Source organism: Sebastes fasciatus, chromosome 13 (genome assembly GCF_043250625.1).
Source record: "Sebastes fasciatus isolate fSebFas1 chromosome 13, fSebFas1.pri, whole genome shotgun sequence".
Classification (NCBI taxonomy): Eukaryota; Metazoa; Chordata; class Actinopteri; order Perciformes; family Sebastidae; genus Sebastes; species Sebastes fasciatus.
This window is the reverse complement of record NC_133807.1, coordinates 34247563-34272656: the sequence shown is the minus strand read 5'-3', so window position 1 is coordinate 34272656 and position 25094 is coordinate 34247563. Positions and strand designations below refer to the sequence as shown.

Here is a 25094-nt window from a genome sequence, read left to right as displayed (position 1 = left end):
TGACCTTTAAAGACTAAATGATTCATTTAACAGAAATATGGGCAGATTAATGGATGAAAACAAACTGTAATAAAACACATCTCAGCTTCCACATCCAGCTGTTAGCTCTATAGATGTACAGATGTATAGATGTATAGATGTATAGATGTATAAACCTTAATGAGTGAAACCTGCTTTTATTTTGACTTTTGACCAAACAAACAGGAAGAAGAATAGAAACAGAAAAATACACTTTTATTTCTGAACACGTATTTTAGTTTCAGGACAAACAGACGATGAAGAGCTCATCAAGGTGTTCCTCAGCGTTGCCCCGGTAACGTGAAAACAAACAAGTCTGCAGTAGGAAGTCGTCGCTTCACTCTGACATTTACTAACCATTAAAAAAACAACATACTCAACGGATTCAAATGAAACATCGAGAAAAGGAAAAGAAAGAAAACAAATCAAAGCTCTAAATGATTAAATCCTCCGTTAACCTCGGCTAACCTCCGTTAACCTCGGCTAACCTCCGTTAACCTCGGCTAACCTCCGCTAACCTCCGTTAACCTCCGCTAACCTCCGCTAACCTCCGTTAACCTCCGCTAACCTCAGTTAACCTCCGCTAACCTCCGTTAACCTCCGTTAACCTCCGTTAACCTCCATTAACTTCGAGGTCTGAGTCAGCTCTAGTAGAATTATTATTATTATTAGAATATGTTTACTGCTCTATTTTATCTGCTCAAGCTTTTATATACACATTTAGATTTCTATATACAGAAACAACAACCAGCAGCCGTCAGACGCTCCGTCAGTCCGTCAGTCCTGATCAATGAACATATTCTGATTCTGTTTTCATCTCTATGACGACAAAATAATCATCTTTAGACAGAAACAGGACCTCAGTTTGTTGTCATACTTCGTCCACCACGACCCCCGACCAGAACCCCAACCAGAACGCCGACCCCGACCCTGTGTTCCGAAAAACTTTCTCAAAATAATATATAATAATATTCGGAGATACTTCGTTATTATTTTTATGACTTACGGGTCGGGATGCACCGGTACCGATACCAGTATCGGGTATCGGGTCCGATACTGTGCTCATGTACTCGCAAAACAGCACCGATACCACTACGGCAGCGTGACGTTAACCTCTCGTCACCGTCTTTCTGGTCCTCAGGCTCCACCTCCCCCACGGTGCGGGCCAGACGGGCCGGTGGTGCGCCCGACTCCGCTGGACGGGATCCCACCTCAGCCACTTTCATTGCTCCACGGGGTTTTGTTTGCAGCCTCTGACTCACGCGTGTGTTAGACTCCTTGGTCCGTGTTTAAAGACGGGTCGGGTAGGTTGGCGACATCGCCGCAGACCCCTGGAGCTTTTTACGTGGGCCGTGGCACGGCACGGTCGACAGTCGCACCGGGACCAGGGAGCCCCGTCACGGTGCAGCGAGGGTCCGGGCGGGGAACGCTGTAAAGCTGCGGCCCCGGGAAGCCCCTTCGCCCCGAGCCTTTCCAAGCCGACCTAGAGCCGGTGGCGGCGCACCGCCTCGTACGCGGGACTCCCCAGTCTGCCGTGTGTCGCTCACACCCTCCAGCTGGCTGATAACGAGGCTCTTCTGGCACAGAGAAGTACTCGTATCGGTACTCGGTATCGGTACTCGTATCGGCGAGTACCCAGATGTAAGTACCTGTACTCGGTCTGATATAAAGTGGTATCGGAGCATCTCTAGATACGGGATCTTTTGTACTAAGTTTTCACCTTATTTTTATCTTTATCTTCCATATATTATTACACTGTGCCCAAAAAGATAATTTCCCGTTAACGAGTCAGACGATGTGGTGAAGCTCCGGGATATAAACAGTTTACCGGACAGACGCGACTCGGATCAACCTCATGTCATCACATGTTCAAGGTTTGTTTTCTAGGAACGTTGTGACTTTAATCTCAGAGAATATTCTAGTTGGTTTTCCTCGTTAGTTTCTGATCTTTCTTTCCTAAATTTACGACGTTATAATCTTTGAAGATACGGTTTGATCTGGTTCTTTAATCTCACCGAATATTTAACTTTCTGATTTTATAATCTCAGAGAAACGGTCGGCTTCTTTCATTTTAAATTTACGACTTTCATCTCAGAGAGAGATTAAAGTCTCTCTGTTTTAGATTCTACAACGACCCGAATACGGCGCCGGACTTTACCGTCGGTACGATTAGAGTCTCAAGATCAAAAGAAAATGACGTGGAATTATAATTTATTAATAATCTAAATCAACAAGCTGAATGACGGCCCCCCACCGTCCTCTGGTCTCTTTGTGTCAAAGAAAGTGGGACAAACATGTTCCACGGGTCAGGGTTATCTGACTGAAGCTGCAGCCGGTCGATCAACCGAACATGAACCCGACGGAGGAGGACGGGCAGCACTTTTAAAAGTGAGTTAAAGGTCATTTAAAGGTCATTTAAAGGTCAGTTATTAGTTGGTAACGAACGCAGAGATCTTCAAGAGTAGGAACCGTCTGTCTGCATTGAGAGAACTGACCAACTCCAGCCGGCTGTAGCCCGACGGTAACCTGCCGGTAACCTGCCGGTAACCCCACGGTAACCTGCCGGTAACCCGACAGTAACGTGGAGGTAACCCGACGGTAACCTGCCGGTAACCCCACGGTAACCTGCCGGTAACCCGATGGTAACCTGGAGGTAACCCGACGGTAACGTGGAGATAACCCAACGGTAACGTGACGGTAACCTGACTGTAACATGGAGGTAACCCGACGGTAACCTGCCGGTAACCCCACGGTAACGTGGAGATAACCCGACGGTAACCCGCCGGTAACCGACAGTAACATGACGATAACGTGGAGATAACCCGACGGTAACCGACAGTAACATGACGGTAACGTGGAGATAACCCGACGGTAACCTGATAGTAACACGACGGTAACCTGGCGGTAACGTGACGGTAACGCGACGGTAACGTGGAGGTTTTCATTCAAACTATATACAACAAGAACATAAACTCTTCTGTTTCTAATCTCACGCTGATGAACTTCCTGTTAGAACAAGTTCAGCGTTAACTTCCTGTTTCCTGTTAGAACACGTTCAGCGTGAAGGAACCCACAAACTGATGACGGGACAACAAAAGAACCGTTTCTGTCGTCCGTTAACGGCCGTTAACAAATCCCTTCCAGACCTCCTGGTCCCGACGTTTAGAGTTCCACTCCGTTCGTCCGTCCGCCTCAGGGACGTTACATCTTCTAAAGGGTTTCAACATGTTTTACATTTCCAGGTTCAGCTTTGTTGTTGCTCAAAGACACGTTGGTGGAATCAAACCTGCGACCGCAGAGTCACAGATCAGTCTGATGACGCGTCGCCTCCCCGCGCCGCTACACGGCTCCAAGCTAACTAACTCGAGAAGAAAAGGTCACGTTCCACCACTGATGCTGGGGGTCACCCGTCCGTCCGTCCGTCCGTCCGCCCGCCCGTCCGTCCGTCCGTCCGCCCGTCCGTCCCTCCCTGGATAGCGTTGGCGGTTGCTGTTGTGGACCGTCCCGTCCGTCTCCTACAAACAGAACTGAAACAGAAACGTACATTTAAAGGATCGATGACATCACCTGGCTATTCACATCCTGAACGCAGGAGGAGACGCTCAGAGCTGCAGCTCGCCACAGTAATCGGTAGAGTAACCAGTAGTAATCGGTATAGTAACCGGTAGTAATCGGTATAGTAACCAGTAGTAATCGGTGTAGTAACCAGTAGTAATCGGTATAGTAACCAGTAGTAATCGGTATAGTAACCAGTAGTAATCGGTATAGTAACCAGTAGTAATCGGTATAGTAACCAGTATTAATCGGTATAGTAATCGGTATAGTAACCAGTAGTAATCGGTGTAGTAACCAGTAGTAATCGGTATAGTAACCAGTAGTAATCGGTATAGGAACCAGTAGTAATCGGTATAGTAACCAGTAGTAATCGGTATAGTAACCAGTAGTAATCGGTATAGTAACCAGTAGTAATCGGTAGAGTAACCAGTAGTAATCGGTATAGTAATCGGTAGAGTAACCAGTAGTAACCGGTATAGTAATTGGTATAGTAACCAGTAGTAATCGGTATAGTAATCGGTATAGTAACCAGTAGTAATCGGTATAGTAATCGGTATAGTAACCAGTAGTAATCGGTATAGTAACCAGTATAGTAACCAGTAGTAATCGGTATAGTAACCAGTAGTAATCGGTATAGTAACCAGTAGTAATCGGTATAGTAACCAGTAGTAATCGGTATAGTAACCGGTAGTAATCGGTATAGTAACCGGTAGTAATCGGTATAGTAACCAGTAGTAATCGGTATAGTAACCAGTAGTAATCGGTGTAGTAACCAGTAGTAATCGGTATAGTAACCAGTAGTAATCGGTAGAGTAACCAGTAGTAATCAGTATAGTAATCGGTATAGTAACCAGTAGTAATCGGTGTAGTAACCAGTAGTAATCGGTATAGTAACCAGTAGTAATCGGTATAGTAACCAGTAGTAATCGGTATAGTAACCGGTAGTAATCGGTATAGTAACCGGTAGTAATCGGTATAGTAACCAGTAGTAATCGGTATAGTAACCAGTAGTAATCGGTATAGTAACCAGTAGTAATCGGTATGGTAATCGGTATAGTAACCAGTAGTAATCGGTATAGTAACCAGTCGTAATCGGTATAGTAACCAGTAGTAATCAGTATAGTAAACTGTATAGTAACCAGTAGTAATCGGTATAGTAACCAGTAGTAATCGGTATAGTAACCAGTAGTAACCGGTATAGTAAACAGTTGTAATCGGTATAGTAATCGGTATAGTAACCAGTAGTAACCGGTATAGTAACCAGTTGTAATCGGTATAGTAACCAGTAGTAATCGGTATAGTAACCAGTAGTAATCGGTATAGTAACCAGTAGTAACCGGTATAGTAACCGGTTGTAATCGGTATAGTAACCGGTTGTAATCGGTATAGTAATCGGTATAGTAACCGGTTGTAATCGGTATAGTAATCGGTATAGTAACCAGTAGTAACCAGTATAGTAACCAGTTGTAATCGGTATAGTAATCGGTACAGTAACCAGTAGTAATCGGTATAGTAACCGGTTTAGTAACCGGTTTAGTAATCGGTATAGTAACCGGTTTAGTAATCGGGATAGTAACCAGTAGTAACCAGCAGTAATCGGTATAGTAACCAGTAGTAATCGGTATAGTAACCGGTATAGTAACCGGTTTAGTAACCAGTAGTAATCGGTATAGTAATCGGTATAGTAACCAGTAGTAATCGGTATAGTAACCAGTAGTAATCGGTATAGTAACGAGTAGAGTAACCAGTTGTAATCGGTATAGTAATCGGTATAGTAACCAGTAGTAACTGGTAGTAGCCAGCAGTAATCGGTATAGTAACCGGTATAGTAACCAGTAGTAATAGGTATAGTAACCGGTATAGTAGTAACCGGTAGTAACCAGCAGTAATAGGTATAGTAACCGGTATAGTAGTAATCTGTCTAGTAACCAGTAGTAACCGATAGTAATCTATTTAGTAACCAGTAGTAATCGGTATAGTAATAGGTATAGTAACCAGTAGTAATCTGTCTAGTAACCAGTAGTAACCAGCAGTAACCGGTATAGTAACCAGTATAATAACCAGTAGTAACCGGTAGTAACCAGTAGTAATCGGTATAGTAACCAGTAGTAATCGGCATAGTAACCAGTGGTAACCGGTATAGTAACCAGTAGTAACCGATAGTAATCGGTATAGTAACCAGTAGTAATCGGTATAGTAACAAGTAGTAATCGGTGTAGTAATCGGTATAGTAATCGGTATAGTAACCAGTAGTAACCGGTATAGTAATCGGTATAGTAACCAGTAGTAATCGGTATAGTAATCGGTATAGTAACCAGTAGTAATCGGTATAGTAATCGGTATAGTAACCAGTAGTAATCGGTATAGTAACCAGTAGTAATCGGTATAGTAATCGGTATAGTAACCAGTAGTAATCGGTATAGTAACCAGTAGTAATCGGTATAGTAACCAGTAGTAATCGGTATAGTAATCGGTATAGTAACCAGTAGTAACCGGTATAGTAATTGGTATAGTAACCAGTAGAAATCGGTATAGTAACCGGTAGTAATCGGTATAGTAACCAGTAGTAATCGGTATAGTAACCGGTAGTTATCGGTATAGTAACCAGTAGTAATCGGTATAGTAACCAGTAGTAATCGGTATAGTAACCAGTAGTAATCGGTATAGTAATCGGTATAGTAACCAGTAGTAATCGGTATAGTAACCAGTAGTAATCGGTATAGTAACCAGTAGTAATCGGTATAGTAATCGGTATAGTAACCAGTAGTAACCGGTATAGTAATTGGTATAGTAACCAGTAGAAATCGGTATAGTAACCGGTAGTAATCGGTATAGTAACCAGTAGTAATCGGTATAGTAACCGGTAGTTATCGGTATAGTAACCAGTAGTAATCGGTATAGTAACCAGTAGTAATCGGTATAGTAACCAGTAGTAATCGGTGTAGTAATCGGTATAGTAACCGGTATAGTAACCGGTATAGTAACCAGTAGTAATCGGTATAGTAACCAGTAGTAATCGGTATAGTAACCGGTATAGTAATCGGTATAGTAACCAGTAGTAATCGGTATAGTAACCAGTAGTAATCTGTATAGTAACCAGTAGTAATCGGTATAGTAACCAGTAGTAATCGGTATGGTAATCGGTATAGTAACCAGTAGTAATCGGTATAGTAACCAGTCGTAATCGGTATAGTAACTAGTAGTAATCGGTATAGTAAACTGTATAGTAACCAGTAGTAATCGGTATAGTAACCAGTAGTAATCGGTATAGTAACCAGTAGTAACCGGTATAGTAACCAGTTGTAATCGGTATAGTAACCAGTAGTAACCAGTATAGTAACCAGTTGTAATCGGTATAGTAACCAGTAGTAATCGGTATAGTAACCAGTTGTAATCGGTATAGTAACCAGTTGTAATCGGTATAGTAATCGGTATAGTAACCACTTGTAATCGGTATAGTAATCGGTATAGTAACCAGTAGTAACCAGTATAGTAACCAGTTGTAATCGGTATAGTAATCGGTACAGTAACCAGTAGTAATCGGTATAGTAACCGGTTTAGTAACCGGTTTAGTAATCGGTATAGTAACCGGTTTAGTAATCGGGATAGTAACCAGTAGTAACCAGCAGTAATCGGTATAGTAATCTGTATAGTAACCAGTAGTAATCGGTATAGTAACCAGTAGTAATCGGTATAGTAACCAGTAGTAATTGGTATAGTAACCAGTAGTAACCGGTATAGTAACCAGTTGTAATCGGTATAGTAATCGGTATAGTAACCAGTTGTAATCGGTATAGTAATCGGTATAGTAACCAGTAGTAACCGGTATAGTAACCAGTTGTAATCGGTATAGTAATCGGTATAGTAACCAGTTGTAATCGGTATAGTAATCGGTATAGTAACCGGTTGTAATCGGTATAGTAATCGGTATAGTAACCAGTAGTAACCGGTATAGTAACCAGTTGTAATCGGTATAGTAATCGGTATAGTAACCAGTAGTAACCAGTATAGTAACCAGTTGTAATCGGTATAGTAATCGGTACAGTAACCAGTAGTAATCGGTATAGTAACCGGTTTAGTAACCGGTTTAGTAATCGGTATAGTAACCGGTTTAGTAATCGGGATAGTAACCAGTAGTAACCAGCAGTAATCGGTATAGTAACCAGTAGTAATCGGTATAGTAACCGGTATAGTAACCGGTTTAGTAACCAGTAGTAATCGGTATAGTAATCGGTATAGTAATCGGTATAGTAACCAGTAGTAATCGGTATAGTAACCAGTAGTAATCGGTATAGTAACGAGTAGAGTAACCAGTTGTAATCGGTATAGTAATCGGTATAGTAACCAGTAGTAACTGGTAGTAGCCAGCAGTAATCGGTATAGTAACCGGTATAGTAACCAGTAGTAATAGGTATAGTAACCGGTATAGTAGTAACCGGTATAGTAGTAACCGGTAGTAACCAGCAGTAATAGGTATAGTAACCGGTATAGTAGTAATCTGTCTAGTAACCAGTAGTAACCGATAGTAATCTATATAGTAACCAGTAGTAATCGGTATAGTAATAGGTATAGTAACCAGTAGTAATCTGTCTAGTAACCAGTAGTAACCAGCAGTAACCGGTATAGTAACCAGTATAATAACCAGTAGTAATCGGTATAGTAACCAGTAGTAATCGGCATAGTAACCAGTGGTAACCGGTATAGTAACCAGTAGTAACCGATAGTAATCGGTATAGTAACCAGTAGTAATCGGTATAGTAACAAGTAGTAATCGGTGTAGTAATCGGTATAGTAATCGGTATAGTAACCAGTAGTAACCGGTATAGTAATCGGTATAGTAACCAGTAGTAATCGGTATAGTAATCGGTATAGTAACCAGTAGTAATCGGTATAGTAATCGGTATAGTAACCAGTAGTAATCGGTATAGTAACCAGTAGTAATCGGTGTAGTAATCGGTATAGTAACCAGTAGTAATCGGTATAGTAATCGGTATAGTAACCAGTAGTAATCGGTATAGTAACCAGTAGTAATCGGTATAGTAACCAGTAGTAATCGGTATAGTAATCGGTATAGTAACCAGTAGTAACCGGTATAGTAATTGGTATAGTAACCAGTAGAAATCGGTATAGTAACCGGTAGTAATCGGTATAGTAACCAGTAGTAATCGGTATAGTAACCGGTAGTTATCGGTATAGTAACCAGTAGTAATCGGTATAGTAACCAGTAGTAATCGGTATAGTAACCAGTAGTAATCGGTGTAGTAATCGGTATAGTAACCGGTATAGTAACCGGTATAGTAACCAGTAGTAATCGGTATAGTAACCAGTAGTAATCGGTATAGTAACCGGTATAGTAATCGGTATAGTAACCAGTAGTAATCGGTATAGTAACCAGTAGTAATCTGTATAGTAACCAGTAGTAATCGGTATAGTAACCAGTAGTAATCGGTATGGTAATCGGTATAGTAACCAGTAGTAATCGGTATAGTAACCAGTCGTAATCGGTATAGTAACCAGTAGTAATCGGTATAGTAAACTGTATAGTAACCAGTAGTAATCGGTATAGTAACCAGTAGTAATCGGTATAGTAACCAGTAGTAATCGGTATAGTAACCAGTAGTAACCGGTATAGTAACCAGTTGTAATCGGTATAGTAACCAGTAGTAACCAGTATAGTAACCAGTTGTAATCGGTATAGTAACCAGTAGTAATCGGTATAGTAACCAGTAGTAACCGGTATAGTAACCAGTTGTAATCGGTATAGTAATCGGTATAGTAACCAGTTGTAATCGGTATAGTAATCGGTATAGTAACCAGTAGTAACCGGTATAGTAACCAGTTGTAATCGGTATAGTAATCGGTATAGTAACCAGTAGTAACCAGTATAGTAACCAGTTGTAATCGGTATAGTAATCGGTACAGTAACCAGTAGTAATCGGTATAGTAACCGGTTTAGTAACCGGTTTAGTAATCGGTATAGTAACCGGTTTAGTAATCGGGATAGTAACCAGTAGTAACCAGCAGTAATCGGTATAGTAATCTGTATAGTAACCAGTAGTAATCGGTATAGTAACCAGTAGTAACTGGTAGTAGCCAGCAGTAATCGGTATAGTAACCGGTATAGTAACTAGTAGTAATAGGTATAGTAACCGGTATAGTAGTAACCGGTATAGTAGTAACCGGTAGTAACCAGCAGTAATAGGTATAGTAACCGGTATAGTAGTAATCGGTATAGTAACCAGTAGTAACCGATAGTAATCTATAAAGTAACCAGTAGTAATCGGTATAGTAATAGGTATAGTATCCAGTAGTAATCTGTCTAGTAACTAGTAGTAACCAGCAGTAACCGGTATAGTAACCAGTATAATAACCAGTAGTAACCGGTAGTAACCAGTAGTAACCGGTATAGTAACCAGCAGTAATAGGTATAGTAACCGGTATAGTAGTAACCGGTATAGTAGTAACCGGTAGTAACCAGCAGTAATAGGTATAGTAACCGGTATAGTAGTAATCGGTATAGTAACCAGTAGTAACCGATAGTAATCTATATAGTAACTAGTAGTAATCGGTATAGTAATAGGTATAGTAACCAGTAGTAATCTGTCTAGTAACCAGTAGTAACCAGCAGTAACCGGTATAGTAACCAGTATAATAACCGGTAGTAACCAGTAGCAATCGGTATAGTAACCAGTAGTAATCGGTATAGTAACCAGTGGTAACCGGTATAGTAACCAGTAGTAACCGATAGTAATCGGTATAGTAACCAGTAGTAATCGGTATAGTAACCAGTAGTAATCGGTATAGTAACCAGTAGTAACCGGTATAGTAACTGGTATAGTAACCAGTAGTAATCGGTATAGTAATCGGTATAGTAACCAGTAGTAATCGGTATAGTAATCGGTATAGTAACCAGTAGTAATCGGTATAGTAACCAGTATAGTAACCAGTAGTAATCGGTATAGTAACCAGTAGTAATCGGTATAGTAACCAGTAGTAATCGGTATAGTAACCGGTATAGTAACCAGTAGTAATCGGTATAGTAACCGGTAGTAATCGGTATAGTAACCAGTAGTAATCGGTATAGTAACCAGTAGTAATCGGTGTAGTAACCAGTAGTAATCGGTATAGTAACCAGTAGTAATCGGTAGAGTAACCAGTAGTAATCAGTATAGTAATCGGTAGAGTAACCAGTAGTAATCGGTATAGTAATCGGTATAGTAACCAGTAGTAATCGGTAGTAATCGGTATAGTAACCAGTAGTAATCGGTATAGTAACCAGTAGTAATCGGTATAGTAATCGGTATAGTAACCAGTAGTAATCGGTATAGTAACCAGTAGTAATCGGTATAGTAACCAGTAGTAATCGGTAGAGTAACCAGTAGTAATCAGTATAGTAATCGGTATAGTAACCAGTAGTAATTGGTATAGTAACCAGTAGTAATCGGTATAGTAACCGGTATAGTAACCAGTAGTAATCGGTATAGTAACCAGTAGTAATCGGTATAGTAACCAGTAGTAATCGGTGTAGTAATCGGTATAGTAACCGGTATAGTAACCGGTATAGTAACCAGTAGTAATCGGTATAGTAACCAGTAGTAATCGGTATAGTAACCGGTATAGTAATCGGTATAGTAACCAGTAGTAATCGGTACAGTAACCAGTAGTAATCGGTATAGTAACCAGTAGTAATCGGTATAGTAACCAGTATAGTAACCAGTAGTAATCGGTATAGTAACCAGTAGTAATCGGTGTAGTAATCGGTATAGTAACCGGTATAGTAACCGGTATAGTAACCGGTATAGTAACCAGTAGTAATCGGTATAGTAACCAGTCGTAATCGGTATAGTAACCAGTAGTAATCGGTATAGTAAACTGTATAGTAACCAGTAGTAATCGGTATAGTAACCAGTAGTAACCGGTATAGTAACCAGTTGTAATCGGTATAGTAACCAGTAGTAATCGGTATAGTAACCAGTAGTAACCGGTATAGTAACCAGTTGTAATCGGTATAGTAATCGGTATAGTAACCAGTTGTAATCGGTATAGTAATCGGTATGGTAACCAGTAGTAACCGGTATAGTAACCAGTTGTAATCGGTATAGTAATCGGTATAGTAACCAGTAGTAACCAGTATAGTAACCAGTTGTAATCGGTATAGTAATCGGTACAGTAACCAGTAGTAATCGGTATAGTAACCGGTATAGTAACCGGTATAGTAACCGGTTTAGTAATCGGTATAGTAACCGGTTTAGTAATCGGGATAGTAACCAGTAGTAACCAGCAGTAATCGGTATAGTAATCTGTATAGTAACCAGTAGTAACCGGTATAGTAACCAGTTTAGTAACCAGTAGTAATCGGTATAGTAATCGGTATAGTAACCAGTAGTAATCGGTATAGTAACCAGTAGTAATCGGTATAGTAACCAGTAGAGTAACCAGTTGTAATCGGTATAGTAATCGGTATAGTAACCAGTAGTAACTGGTAGTAGCCAGCAGTAATCGGTATAGTAACCGGTATAGTAACCAGTAGTAATAGGTATAGTAGTAACCGGTATAGTAGTAACCGGTAGTAACCAGCAGTAATAGGTATAGTAACCGGTATAGTAGTAATCGGTATAGTAACCAGTAGTAACCGATAGTAATCTATATAGTAACCAGTAGTAATCGGTATAGTAATAGGTATAGTAACCAGTATAATAACCAGTAGTAACCAGTAGTAACCGGTATAGTAACCAGCAGTAATAGGTATAGTAACCGGTATAGTAGTAACCGGTATAGTAGTAACCGGTAGTAACCAGCAGTAATAGGTATAGTAACCGGTATAGTAGTAACCGGTATAGTAGTAACCGGTAGTAACCAGCAGTAATAGGTATAGTAACCGGTATAGTAGTAATCGGTATAGTAACCAGTAGTAACCGATAGTAATCTATATAGTAACTAGTAGTAATCGGTATAGTAATAGGTATAGTAACCAGTAGTAATCTGTCTAGTAACCAGTAGTAACCAGCAGTAACCGGTATAGTAACCAGTATAATAACCAGTAGTAACCGGTAGTAACCAGTAGTAATCGGTATAGTAACCAGTAGTAATCGGTATAGTAACCAGTGGTAACCGGTATAGTAACCAGTAGTAACCGATAGTAATCGGTATAGTAACCAGTAGTAATCGGTATAGTAACCAGTAGTAACCGGTATAGTAACCAGCAGTAACCGGTATAGTAACCAGTAGTAATAGGTATAGTAACCGGTATAGTAACCAGCATAGTAACTAGTAGTAATCGGTATAGTAACCAGTGGTTACCAGTAGTAACCAGTAGTAACCGGTATAGTAACCAGCAGTAAGGTCTCACCTGTAGCTGTGAGGTCACAGTGAGGCTCTGACCGGGAGGCGAGGAGGGCGAGGGGGGGACGGAGTCACTCTGAGGCGAAGTGCAGCTCCGGTGGGGGGGGCTTCACAGTGACGGGCTGGGAGGTCCGGCGGGGGGGCGACGGCTTAGGCTGAGCCTGCTGCTGCATGGTGTCATAGTACGTCACACCTCCGTAGGTCACCTGGGCCTGACCCTGAAACACACCGTTCACACCTCGTTAAATAATATTAACACCGTTCACACCTCGTTAAACATCATTAACACCGTTCACACCTCGTTAAACATTAACACCGTTCACACCTCGTTAAACATTAACACCGTTCACACCTCGTTAAATATTATTAACACCGTTCACACCTCGTTAAACATCATTAACACCGTTCACACCTCGTTAAATATTATTAACACCGTTCACACCTCGTTAAATATCATTAACACCGTTCACACCTCGTTAAAGATCATTAATACCGTTCACACCTCGTTAAAGATCATTAACACCGTTCACACCTCGTTAAACATTAACACCGTTCACACCTCGTTAAACATCATTAACACCGTTCACACCTCGTTAAACATCATTAACACCGTTCACACCTCGTTAAACATCATTAACATCGTTCACACCTCGTTAAACATCATTAACACCGTTCACACCTCGTTAAACATCATTAACACCGTTCACACCTCGTTAAACATCATTAACACCGTTCACACCTCGTTAAACATCATTAACACCGTTCACACCTCGTTAAACATCATTAACACCGTTCACACCTCGTTAAACATCATTAACACCGTTCACACCTCGTTAAACATCATTAACACCGTTCACACCTCGTTAAAGATCATTAACACCGTTCACACCTCGTTAAACATTATTAACACCGTTCACACCTCGTTAAAGATTATTAACACCGTTCAGGCGAGTGCCTACCTGTGGACTCGGGTACATGGTGGGGTACGGGAAGGTCATGACCCCCGGCGGAGGGTAGAAAGGCGGCGGCAGCAGCTGCTGTGGTTGCCCCGGCGACAGAGAAACCGGCGGGCCTCCGTAGAGGGCGGGGTTAGCGATCGGGCCGCCTGATTGGTGGGGATGGAGACCTGAGGAAGAGGAGGAGAGGTGAGTGAGGAGATACTAATCTTCATCCTTAACAATCAGAGAGGGACACCAACTCACCGGGGTGGGGGAGGTGCATCTCAGGCTGGACCAGCATGCTTTGCGGCGGGATGGGGGCGGGGCCGTCTCCGTGGGCGTAGATCGGTCCCTGATAGGACACTGAGAGACAGAGACGGACCGGGTTTATCACTGGATCAGAACCAGCTGTTAACCAAGCTGACCGGTCCAAAGGGAAACTGCCCTCTGCTGCCCCCTGCTGCCCTCTACTGCCCCCTGCTGCCCTCTACTGCCCTCTACTGCCCTCTACTGCCCCCTGCTGCCCCCTGCTGCCCTCTACTGCCCCCTGCTGCCCTCTACTGCCCTCTGCTGCCCTCTGCTGCCCTCTACTGCCCTCTACTGCCCCCTGCTGCCCTCTACTGCCCTCTGCTGCCCTCTACTGCCCCCTACTGCCCTCTACTGCCCCCTGCTGCCCTCTACTGCCCCCTGCTGCCCTCTACTGCCCCCTACTGCCCTCTACTGCCCCCTGCTGCCCCCTGCTGCCCTCTACTGCTACTACTACTACTACTACTAGTACTCCTGTCTGTCTCTACTGTAGTAATACACTGACTATGTACACCGTTATACCTCCTCCAACCTGACTACCCCTTTAAAAGGTGTCTTCATCTTACTGGGTTCGTAGTAGTGACCCTCCATCACCCCCAGGTGCATGGGGGGCGGCGGCGCCGGCTCCGGAACGGCTCTCTGGCGTTGGGACGAGTAGCGTTTGGCCCGATTGGAACTGACACCCATCTCCTCCATGTTGGAGAACTGAGGCGGGCTGCCGGGGATATGCATGGCGTTGGGCAGGCCTAAGGACGGAAACGGCAATCAGTCACACGCCAATCAGTCACACGTCAATCAGTCACACGTCAATCAGTCACACGCCAATCAGTCACACGCCAATCAGTCACACGCCAATCAGTTACACGCCAATCAGTTACATGTCAATCAGTCGCACGCCAATCAGTCACATGTCAATCAGTTACACGCCAATCAGTCACACGCCAATCAGTCACACGCCAATCAGTCACACGCCAATCAGTTACACGCCAATCAGTCACACGCCAATCAGTTACACGGCAATCAGTCACACGCCAATCAGTCACACGCCAATCAGTTACACGCCAATCAGTTACACGCCAATCAGTCGCATGTCAATCAGTCGCACGCCAATCAGTCACACGCCAATCAGTTACACGGCATTCACACGTCAATAGTAGTCATGTCAGTAGTACTTGTACTGTGTTTTCAGTGAAGTACCAGTAGTATTTGTGTTTTCAGTGGAGTACCAGTAGTACTTGTGTTTTCAGTAGAGTACCAGTAGTACTTGTGTTTTCAGTGGAGTACCAGTAGTATTTGTGTTTTCAGTGGAGTACCAGTAGTATTTGTGTTTTCAGTGGAGTACCAGTAGTATTTGTGTTTTCAGTGGAGTACCAGTAGTACTTGTGTTTTCAGTGGAGTACCAGTAGTATTTGTGTTTTCAGTGAAGTACTAGTAGTATTTGTGTTTTCAGTGAAGTACCAGTAGTACTTGTGTTTTCAGTGAAGTACCAGTAGTACTTGTGTTTTCAGTGAAGTACCAGTAGTACTTGTGTTTTCAGTGGAGTACCAGTAGTATTTGTGTTTTCAGTGGAGTACCAGTAGTACTTGTGTTTTCAGTGGAGTACCAGTAGTATTTGTGTTTTCAGTGGAGTACCAGTAGTACTTGTGTTTTCAGTGGAGTACCAGTAGTATTTGTGTTTTCAGTGAAGTACCAGTAGTACTTGTGTTTTCAGTGGAGTACCAGTAGTATTTGTGTTTTCAGTAGTACTCACCTCTCATCTCAGACCTGAAGTAGGAGGTGGGGTTGGGGCTCCAGTTCTGTCCTGCCAGACTGAGTCGGGCTACGTCCTGGTCCAGCTCCGTCAGCCCTCCCCCTCCTCCGGCCTGACTCGGCCCGTCGCCGCCTCCGGCCCAGCTCTTCCCGCCCACGATGGCGGGGGAGGTGGCGTTCCCTCCGGCGGCAGACTCCTCCACGGACGGCTGTTTGCTGCCCAGGTCTGCGGGCCGAGAGCGAGTCCTGCGAGCCAGAGAGTAAGATTTACGCTCCACCGGCCGCTCGGCGGGAGGAGAGGCTTGCGGATTGGTCGATGCGGCTGACGAATGGAGAGCGGGGGCGGAGCCGGAGGAGGAAGCGGCCGATCCAGACGCAGATCTGTCGGCACTGCCTCGCCGTTCCTGCTGCTGTCGTCTCGGTGACGCAGACCGGTAACCGCCCGGCTGTGACGATGCTGGTGGCGGTACAACACTTAGGTCCTGTTCTCTAACACCTCCTTGGCTGACTGTAATGTCCTCAATGACCACGGAGGGCCCCCTTCCCCCGCCACCGCCACGCCCTCCCCTGCTGACCACGCCCCGGTCTCCTGCGGGGTCACACAGCGTTTTAGGACCTTGTCGTTCTCTGGCGTGCTGCTGGGGAGCGTTTGATTCGTTGTTCCTGTAGTGGGACTGGGCCGGGAGGTGTGAGGGTCTGCTGCGGGAGGGCGGAGGTCTGGAGGGGTTGCTGCTACGCTGAGAGGAGGAGAAAGAGAGGGAGGAGGGCGATGGAGAGGAGGATGACGGTGGAGCTCCTCCTCGGTTCAGACCTCCTCCTCCTTCTCCTCCTCCTCCTCCTCCTCCTCCACTCTGCCAGGATCGGACCGCTCGTTCTCCTCCTCCATCTCGCCACCGCTTGTCTCTGCTGGGAGACGTCGTCTGTCTGCAGGGGACACAGAGACATTAAACTCTAAACGTCACACGACAGCTTTTCCTCGCTGAAATGTAGCGTTAAGTTTGGAGCGTTATTTAACCTCCTTCATGACCAGCTAGTCGGACATGGTTATCGTTGAATAAAGATAAAGTAGTGTGAATAATCAGCTGTAACGGATCACCGATCAATGAGATCAATTATGGGATGCAGATTAAACTGGTTATTCTGGGTTAAGGCGGCGCTCACCTGGGCCTGCGCTGCCGGTACGGTCGGTCTCCGGAGCCACCGCCGTTTCTGATGTCGTAGCCGTAGATGGCGATGAGCTCCTCGCGGCTCTTCGGCGCCTGCTCCTCCTCCCTGAACTTGTCATGCTCCCAGCGACCCTCGTCCTTCCACAACTTCCTGTTTCGACCTTTAGGTCTGAGAGGACAAAGACGGGGAGACGTGATCGAGTGTCCTGCTCTCTACATGCTCACCACACTGTACACAGAGCTGTACACAGGATCCATCAATCAATGATCTCCAGCTGTAGCTGTAAGGCTCTGACTGTCTACAGGATCAATCAATCATCAATAATAATAATAAATAATAATATTAATAATCACAATAATAGTCATAACAATAATAATGATAATAGTAATGTCACCATGCAGTAAATAATAATAAAAATAATCATTATTATTATTATTATTATAAGAAATAATAATACTAAATCAATTATATCAATTAATCAATTATAATAATAATAATAATAATAAAAGTAAATAATAATAATGATAATACATAATAATATTAATAATAATGATTATAATAATAATAAATAATATTAATAATAATAACAATATTAATAATAATAGATATGAGCCACCTCTCCTCCTCCTGAGCGTGTCCTCTGACGTCGTGCTCAAAGAACAGACCCTTCCTGGGGATGTAGGCCGGGTTCTTCCGGTCCTCGTCGTCGTCCAGCTTCTGACCCGGTTTCCCTCCCGCCTTCGTCTCGGGGTCGTCCGTAGACTCCTGTGTGTGTGTGTGTGAGAGCATCAGTTAGGACAGAGCACGGCGTGATGATGATGATGATGATGATGATGACTGTACTTAAAGTACATTTAAAGTGGGGGGCCAGGTGGGGGGGGGGGTCTCACCTGTCCGTCACCGCTCTGTCTCTCTCCGGCCAGGTTCCCTTTCTCCTCAGCTTTGTTCTCCTCTTTACTCCGTCCTCCTCCTACCTCCCCCTCTGGCTCCTTTTCTTCATCCTCCTCCTCCTCCTCCTCCTCCACCACCACCACCACCTCCTCCTCCTCCTCCTCCTCCACCACCTCCTCCTCTACCTTTGTTGGAACATCGGCTGCAGAGGGTTTGGGCTCGCTGGCTGCTGCTGGAGCTTCTTCATCGCTGTACTGCTCTGCCTCCTCTTCCTCCTCCACTCCCTGAGGGAACATGTAGTGTAACAGGTGTAGTGTAACAGGTGTACAGGTGTAGTGTAACAGGTGTAGTGTAACAGGTGTACAGGTGTAGTGTAACAGGTGTAGTGTAACAGCTAGGAGAGAGGTGGCTAGGTCTCAGTGAAGTGAAGGCTGTAGGTCAGTCCTTACAGATGTGGTGTTTTACCTCTGAATGGGAGCCGTTGTCCTCTGGATCAGCACTGTCGTAGTCAGAGAGGACAGCTGGACAGACAGACAGAACAGAGACGTCTCACTGGACATATTCAACTCCTTCACACTGAATCAGCCTGAAACAGGTTTTACCAGCCTCACTGTGTTCTACTAACAACTAAAACACTGGAATGAATAGAGGCAGAAGAGTAGATCCACATCTGTATCTCCATTTGATTTTAGTGATTTCTAAACAGATGTTTTAACCAGAATGGATATATCTGCTTCATCTGAGTCTCTGTGGAGCTAGAAGGAGGTTACCGCTTTTATTGTGGTAGTCTGAGTAACATGACGTCGATGTGAACTAGAGGGTGATGTGAACTAGAGGGTGATGTGAACTAGAGGGTGATGTGAACTAAAGGGTGATGTGAACTAGAGGGTGATGTGAACTAGAGGGTGATGTGAACTAGAGGGTGATGTGAACTTAAGGGTGATGTGAACTAGAGGGTGATGTGAACTAGAGGGTGATGTGAACTAAAGGGTGATGTGAACTAGAGGGTGATGTGAACTAGAGGGTGATGTGAACTAAAGGGTGATGTGAACTAGAGGGTGATGTGAACTAGAGGGTGATGTGAACTAGAGGGTGATGTGAACTTAAGGGTGATGTGAACTAAAGGGTGATGTGAACTAAAGGATGATGTGAACTAAATGAAGATGTGACCTAAAGGGTGATGTGAACTAAAGGGTGATGTGAACTAAAGGGTGATGTGAACTAAAGGGTGATGTGAACTAAAGGGTGATGTGAACTAAAGGATGATGTGAACTAAAGGAAGATGTGAACTAAAGGAAGATGTGAACTAAAGGATGATGTGAACTAAAGGGTGATGTGAACTAAAGGATCATGTGAACTTAAGGGTGATGTGAACTAAAGGGTGATGTGAACTAAAGGATCATGTGAACTTAAGGGTGATGTGAACTAAAGGGTGATGTGAACTAAAGGATCATGTGAACTTAAGGGTGATGTGAACTTAAGGGTGATGTGAACTAAAGGATCATGTGAACTTAAGGGTGATGTGAACTTAAGGGTGATGTGAACTAAAGGATCATGTGAACTTAAGGGTGATGTGAACTAAAGGATGTCTCTTACCTTCTCCAACACCATCTTCACTCTCCTGCAAACACAGACAGAAACTCAAGTCAGCACTGAAACCAGGACATTTGTCCAGGAAGTAGACGGTCCCCACTGGGACCGGCACGACAATCAGGAGCTGAAATATGACTGATTCCAGACTTTAGTCTGAGCCTGCTGGTCACAGCACTGATCATTCATTCCTCCTGCCTCCTAGATACACCTGATCATATCTCCTGCCTCCTAGATACACCTGATCATATCTCCTGCCTCCTAGATACACCTGATCATATCTCCTACCTCCTAGATACACCTGATCATATCTCCTGCCTCCTAGATACACCTGATCATATCTCCTGCCTCCTAGATGCACCTGATCATATCTCCTGCCTCCTAGATGCACCTGATCATATCTCCTGCCTCCTAGATGCACCTGATCATATCTCCTGCCTCCTAGATACACCTGATCATATCTCCTGCCTCCTAGATACACCTGATCATATCTCCTGCCTCCTAGATACACAGCGGGACGTGGCACACGGTACCGGTACCAGGGCCTGGCTCGGTGCATCATGAAGGAACCCGGGAGGAGACACCGTCTCTCTAACGAGCGACCCGGAACATGAACCGGATCATCTGGATCTCCTCCAGCAGGTCCAGCTACCGAGCCAGTACCGGCTGAATCTGTTACCGGAGGATCTACCGTTAACCTCTCTAACCCTACCGGAGGATCTACCGTTAACCTCTCTAACCCTACCGGAGGATCTACCGTTAACCTCTCTAACCCTACCGGGGGAACTACCGTTAACCTCTCTAACCCTACCGGAGGATCTACCGTTAACCTCTCTAACCCTACCGGAGGATCTACCGTTAACCCCTCTAACCCTACCGGAGGATCTACCGTTAACCTCTCTAACCCTACCGGAGGATCTACCGTTAACCCCTCTAACCCTACCGGAGGATCTACCGTTAACCTCTCTAACCCTACCGGAGGATCTACCGTTAACCCCTCTAACCCTACCGGAGGATCTACCGTTAACCTCTCTAACCCTACCGGAGGATCTACCGTTAACCTCTCTAACCCTACCGGAGGATCTACCGTTAACCCCTCTAACCCTACCGGAGGATCTACCGTTAACCCCTCTAACCCTGCCGGGGGATCTACCGTTAACCTCTCTAACCCTACCGGAGGATCTACCGTTAACCTCTCTAACCCTACCGGAGGATCTACCGTTAACCTCTCTAACCCTACCGGAGGATCTACCGTTAACCTCTCTAACCCTACCGGAGGATCTACCGTTAACCCCTCTAACCCTACCGGAGGATCTACCGTTAACCTCTCTAACCCTACCGGAGGATCTACCGTTAACCCCTCTAACCCTACCGGAGGATCTACCGTTAACCTCTCTAACCCTACCGGAGGATCTACCGTTAACCCCTCTAACCCTACCGGAGGATCTACCGTTAACCTCTCTAACCCTACCGGAGGATCTACCGTTAACCTCTCTAACACTACCGGAGGATCTACCGTTAACCCCTCTAACCCTACCGGAGGATCTACCGTTAACCCCTCTAACCCTACCGGAGGATCTACCGTTAACCCCTCTAACCCTACCGGAGGATCTACCGTTAACCTCTCTAACACTACCGGAGGATCTACCGTTAACCCCTCTAACCCTACCGGAGGATCTACCGTTAACCCCTCTAACCCTACCGGAGGATCTACCGTTAACCTCTCTAACACTACCGGAGGATCTACCGTTAACCCCTCTAACCCTACCGGAGGATCTACCGTCATGTCAACACTCCACCGGTTCTGATTGAGGTTCATATAATAATATATTACTGTAATACTACCCGGTAACATGGACCAACGAGAACGAGACACGGTGAATAACCAGCTCCCAGCCGGGACACAGACTACCGGGAGACTACCGGGAGCTAACAGAGCTAGCTACTAACAGCTAGCTCTGTTCGCCGTTAGCCGTTAGCATTAGCAGCAGCATTAGCATTAGCCGTTAGCATTAGCAGCAGCATTAGCATTAGCATTAGCCGTTAGCATTAGCATTAGCATTAGCATTAGCATTAGCATTAGCATTAGCATTAGCATTAGCAGCTACTTACACACTCGGACTCTTCGGGTTTCTTCGGCTCCTCTCGGGTCGGTGCTGCTGAGGGTTCGGGTGGTTCTGGGTCTCTGACTCGTTGTTTAGTGGGTGACCCGGACCTCCCGCTGTCGGAACCAGACCCGGACCCGGAGCCGGACTCGTCCTCGCTGTCCTGAGACCTCCTCCTCCGCCGGTCCGCCATCTCACTGCACGGGAACACCGGAACCACGGAACCACCGGGGCATTCTGGGTAGGCGAATCTTCTTCTTCTTTTACAATTTGCGGCAGACTCGACTCATCAGAGGCGCGTTGCTGCCCTCCAGAGGTCACCTGGAGACCTACATCCAGAAGATTTATTCTTCTCCTGGAGTTTAGATCATCACCAACATGTCATTTACCCTCTACCACCATCTACCTCCATCTACCACCATCTACCACCATCTATCTCCATCTACCTCCATCTACCACCATCTACCTCCATCTACCACCATCTACCACCATCTACCTCCATCTACCACCATCTACCACCATCTATCTCCATCTACCTCCATCTACCACCATCTACCTCCATCTACCACCATCTACCACCATCTACCTCCATCTACCACCATCTACCACCATCTACCTCCATCTACCACCATCTACCACCATCTATCTCCATCTACCTCCATCTACCACCATCTACCTCCATCTACCACCATCTACCACCATCTATCTCCATCTACCTCCATCTACCACCATCTACCTCCATCTACCACCATCTACCACCATCTATCTCCATCTACCTCCATCTACCACCATCTACCACCATCCATCTCCATCTACCACCATCTATCTCCATCTACCTCCATCTACCACTATCTACCACCATCTATCTCCATCTACCTCCATCTACCACCATCTACCACCATCTATCTCCATCTACCTCCATCTACCACCATCTACCACCATCTATCTCCATCTACCACCATCTATCTCCATCTACCTCCATCTACCACCATCTACCTCCATCTACCTCCATCTACCACCATCTACCACCATCTACCACCATCTATCTCCATCTACCTCCATCTACCACCATCTACCACCATCTATCTCCATCTACCACCATCTATCTCCATCTACCTCCATCTACCACCATCTACCACCATCTACCACCATCTATCTCCATCTACCTCCATCTACCACCATCTATCTCCATCTACCACCATCTATCTCCATCTACCTCCATCTACCACCATCTACCACCATCCATCTCCATCTACCACCATCTATCTCCATCTACCACCATCTATCTCCATCTACCTCCATCTACCACCATCTACCACCATCTATCTCCATCTACCACCATCTATCTCCATCTACCTCCATCTACCACCATCTACCTCCATCTATCTCCATCTACCACCATCTATCTCCATCTACCTCCATCTACCACCATCTACCACCATCTACCACCATCTACCACCATCTATCTCCATCTACCTCCATCTACCACCATCTACCACCATCTATCTCCATCTACCACCATCTATCTCCATCTACCTCCATCTACCACCATCTACCACCATCTATCTCCATCTACCTCCATCTACCACCATCTACCACCATCCATCTCCATCTACCACCATCTATCTCCATCTACCTCCATCTACCACCATCTATCTCCATCTACCTCCATCTACCACCATCTACCACCATCTACCACCATCTATCTCCATCTACCTCCATCTACCACCATCTACCACCATCTATCTCCATCTACCACCATCTACCACCATCTACCACCATCTATCTCCATCTACCTCCATCTACCACCATCTACCACCATCTACCACCATCTACCACCATCTATCTCCATCTACCTCCATCTACCACCATCTACCACCATCTATCTCCATCTACCACCATCTATCTCCATCTACCTCCATCTACCACCATCTACCACCATCTATCTCCATCTACCTCCATCTACCACCATCTACCACCATCCATCTCCATCTACCACCATCTATCTCCATCTACCTCCATCTACCACCATCTATCTCCATCTACCTCCATCTACCACCATCTACCACCATCTACCACCATCTATCTCCATCTACCTCCATCTACCACCATCTACCACCATCTATCTCCATCTACCTCCATCTACCACCATCTACCACCATCTATCTCCATCTACCTCCATCTACCACCATCTACCACCATCTATCTCCATCTACCACCATCTATCTCCATCTACCTCCATCTACCACCATCTACCTCCATCTACCTCCATCTACCACCATCTACCACCATCTACCACCATCTATCTCCATCTACCTCCATCTACCACCATCTACCACCATCTATCTCCATCTACCACCATCTATCTCCATCTACCTCCATCTACCACCATCTACCACCATCTACCACCATCTATCTCCATCTACCTCCATCTACCACCATCTATCTCCATCTACCACCATCTATCTCCATCTACCTCCATCTACCACCATCTACCACCATCCATCTCCATCTACCACCATCTATCTCCATCTACCTCCATCTACCACCATCTATCTCCATCTACCTCCATCTACCACCATCTACCACCATCTACCACCATCTATCTCCATCTACCTCCATCTACCACCATCTACCACCATCTATCTCCATCTACCACCATCTATCTCCATCTACCTCCATCTACCACCATCTACCTCCATCTATCTCCATCTACCACCATCTATCTCCATCTACCTCCATCTACCACCATCTACCACCATCTATCTCCATCTACCACCATCTATCTCCATCTACCTCCATCTACCACCATCTACCACCATCTATCTCCATCTACCACCATCTATCTCCATCTACCTCCATCTACCACCATCTACCACCATCTATCTCCATCTACCTCCATCTACCACCATCTACCACCATCCATCTCCATCTACCACCATCTATCTCCATCTACCTCCATCTACCACCATCTATCTCCATCTACCTCCATCTACCACCATCTACCACCATCTACCACCATCTATCTCCATCTACCTCCATCTACCACCATCTACCACCATCTATCTCCATCTACCACCATCTATCTCCATCTACCTCCATCTACCACCATCTACCTCCATCTATCTCCATCTACCACCATCTATCTCCATCTACCTCCATCTACCACCATCTACCACCATCTACCACCATCTATCTCCATCTACCTCCATCTACCACCATCTACCACCATCTATCTCCATCTACCATCATCTATCTCCATCTACCACCATCTATCTCCATCTACCTCCATCTACCACCATCTACCACCATCTACCTCCATCTACCTCCATCTACCACCATCTACCACCATCTACCACCATCTATCTCCATCTACCTCCATCTACCACCATCTACCATCATCTATCTCCATCTACCTCCATCTACCACCATC

At 44.9% G+C, this 25094-nt stretch overlaps 1 protein-coding gene and 2 long non-coding RNA genes across 3 annotated transcripts; 1 reads left to right on the top strand and 2 right to left on the bottom strand.

The window, feature by feature from the left end:
• Nucleotides 1-160: 160 nt before the first annotated feature.
• Nucleotides 161-3026, bottom strand: LOC141781390 (uncharacterized). The gene is made up of 2 exons (XR_012596838.1): nt 2928-3026; nt 161-2720 (listed from the first exon to the last, which is right to left on the bottom strand). It is a non-coding gene; the product is annotated as an uncharacterized LOC141781390 (long non-coding RNA).
• LOC141781392 (uncharacterized) lies at nt 2577-3006 on the top strand. The gene is made up of 3 exons (XR_012596840.1): nt 2577-2682; nt 2738-2803; nt 2879-3006. It is a non-coding gene; the product is annotated as an uncharacterized LOC141781392 (long non-coding RNA).
• Nucleotides 3027-3049: 23 nt separating the features above from the next.
• Nucleotides 3050-21893, bottom strand: casc3 (casc3 exon junction complex subunit). The gene is made up of 12 exons (XM_074657122.1): nt 21669-21893; nt 19563-19587; nt 18432-18487; nt 17966-18250; nt 17692-17840; nt 17070-17243; nt 15910-16832; nt 14726-14905; nt 14118-14216; nt 13875-14041; nt 12923-13133; nt 3050-3545 (listed from the first exon to the last, which is right to left on the bottom strand). The coding sequence occupies exons 1-11, from the start codon at nt 21852-21854 to the stop codon at nt 12987-12989; spliced, it is 2391 nt and encodes a 796-aa protein (XP_074513223.1). The 5' UTR covers nt 21855-21893; the 3' UTR covers nt 3050-3545; nt 12923-12986.
• Nucleotides 21894-25094: the final 3201 nt, after the last annotated feature.

Bases quoted from the DNA above. Each gene is read 5' to 3' on its own strand.
- casc3 (XM_074657122.1), bottom strand. From the start codon at position 21,854: ATGGCGGACCGGCGGAGGAGGAGGTCTCAGGACAGCGAGGACGAGTCC. The intron at 17,841-17,965 runs GTGAGACCCCCC...ACACACACACAG, and splicing joins GACAGAGCGGTGACGGACAG to GAGTCTACGGACGACCCCGA. The intron at 17,244-17,691 runs GTGGCTCATATC...TTGTCCTCTCAG, and splicing joins CACGCTCAGGAGGAGGAGAG to ACCTAAAGGTCGAAACAGGA.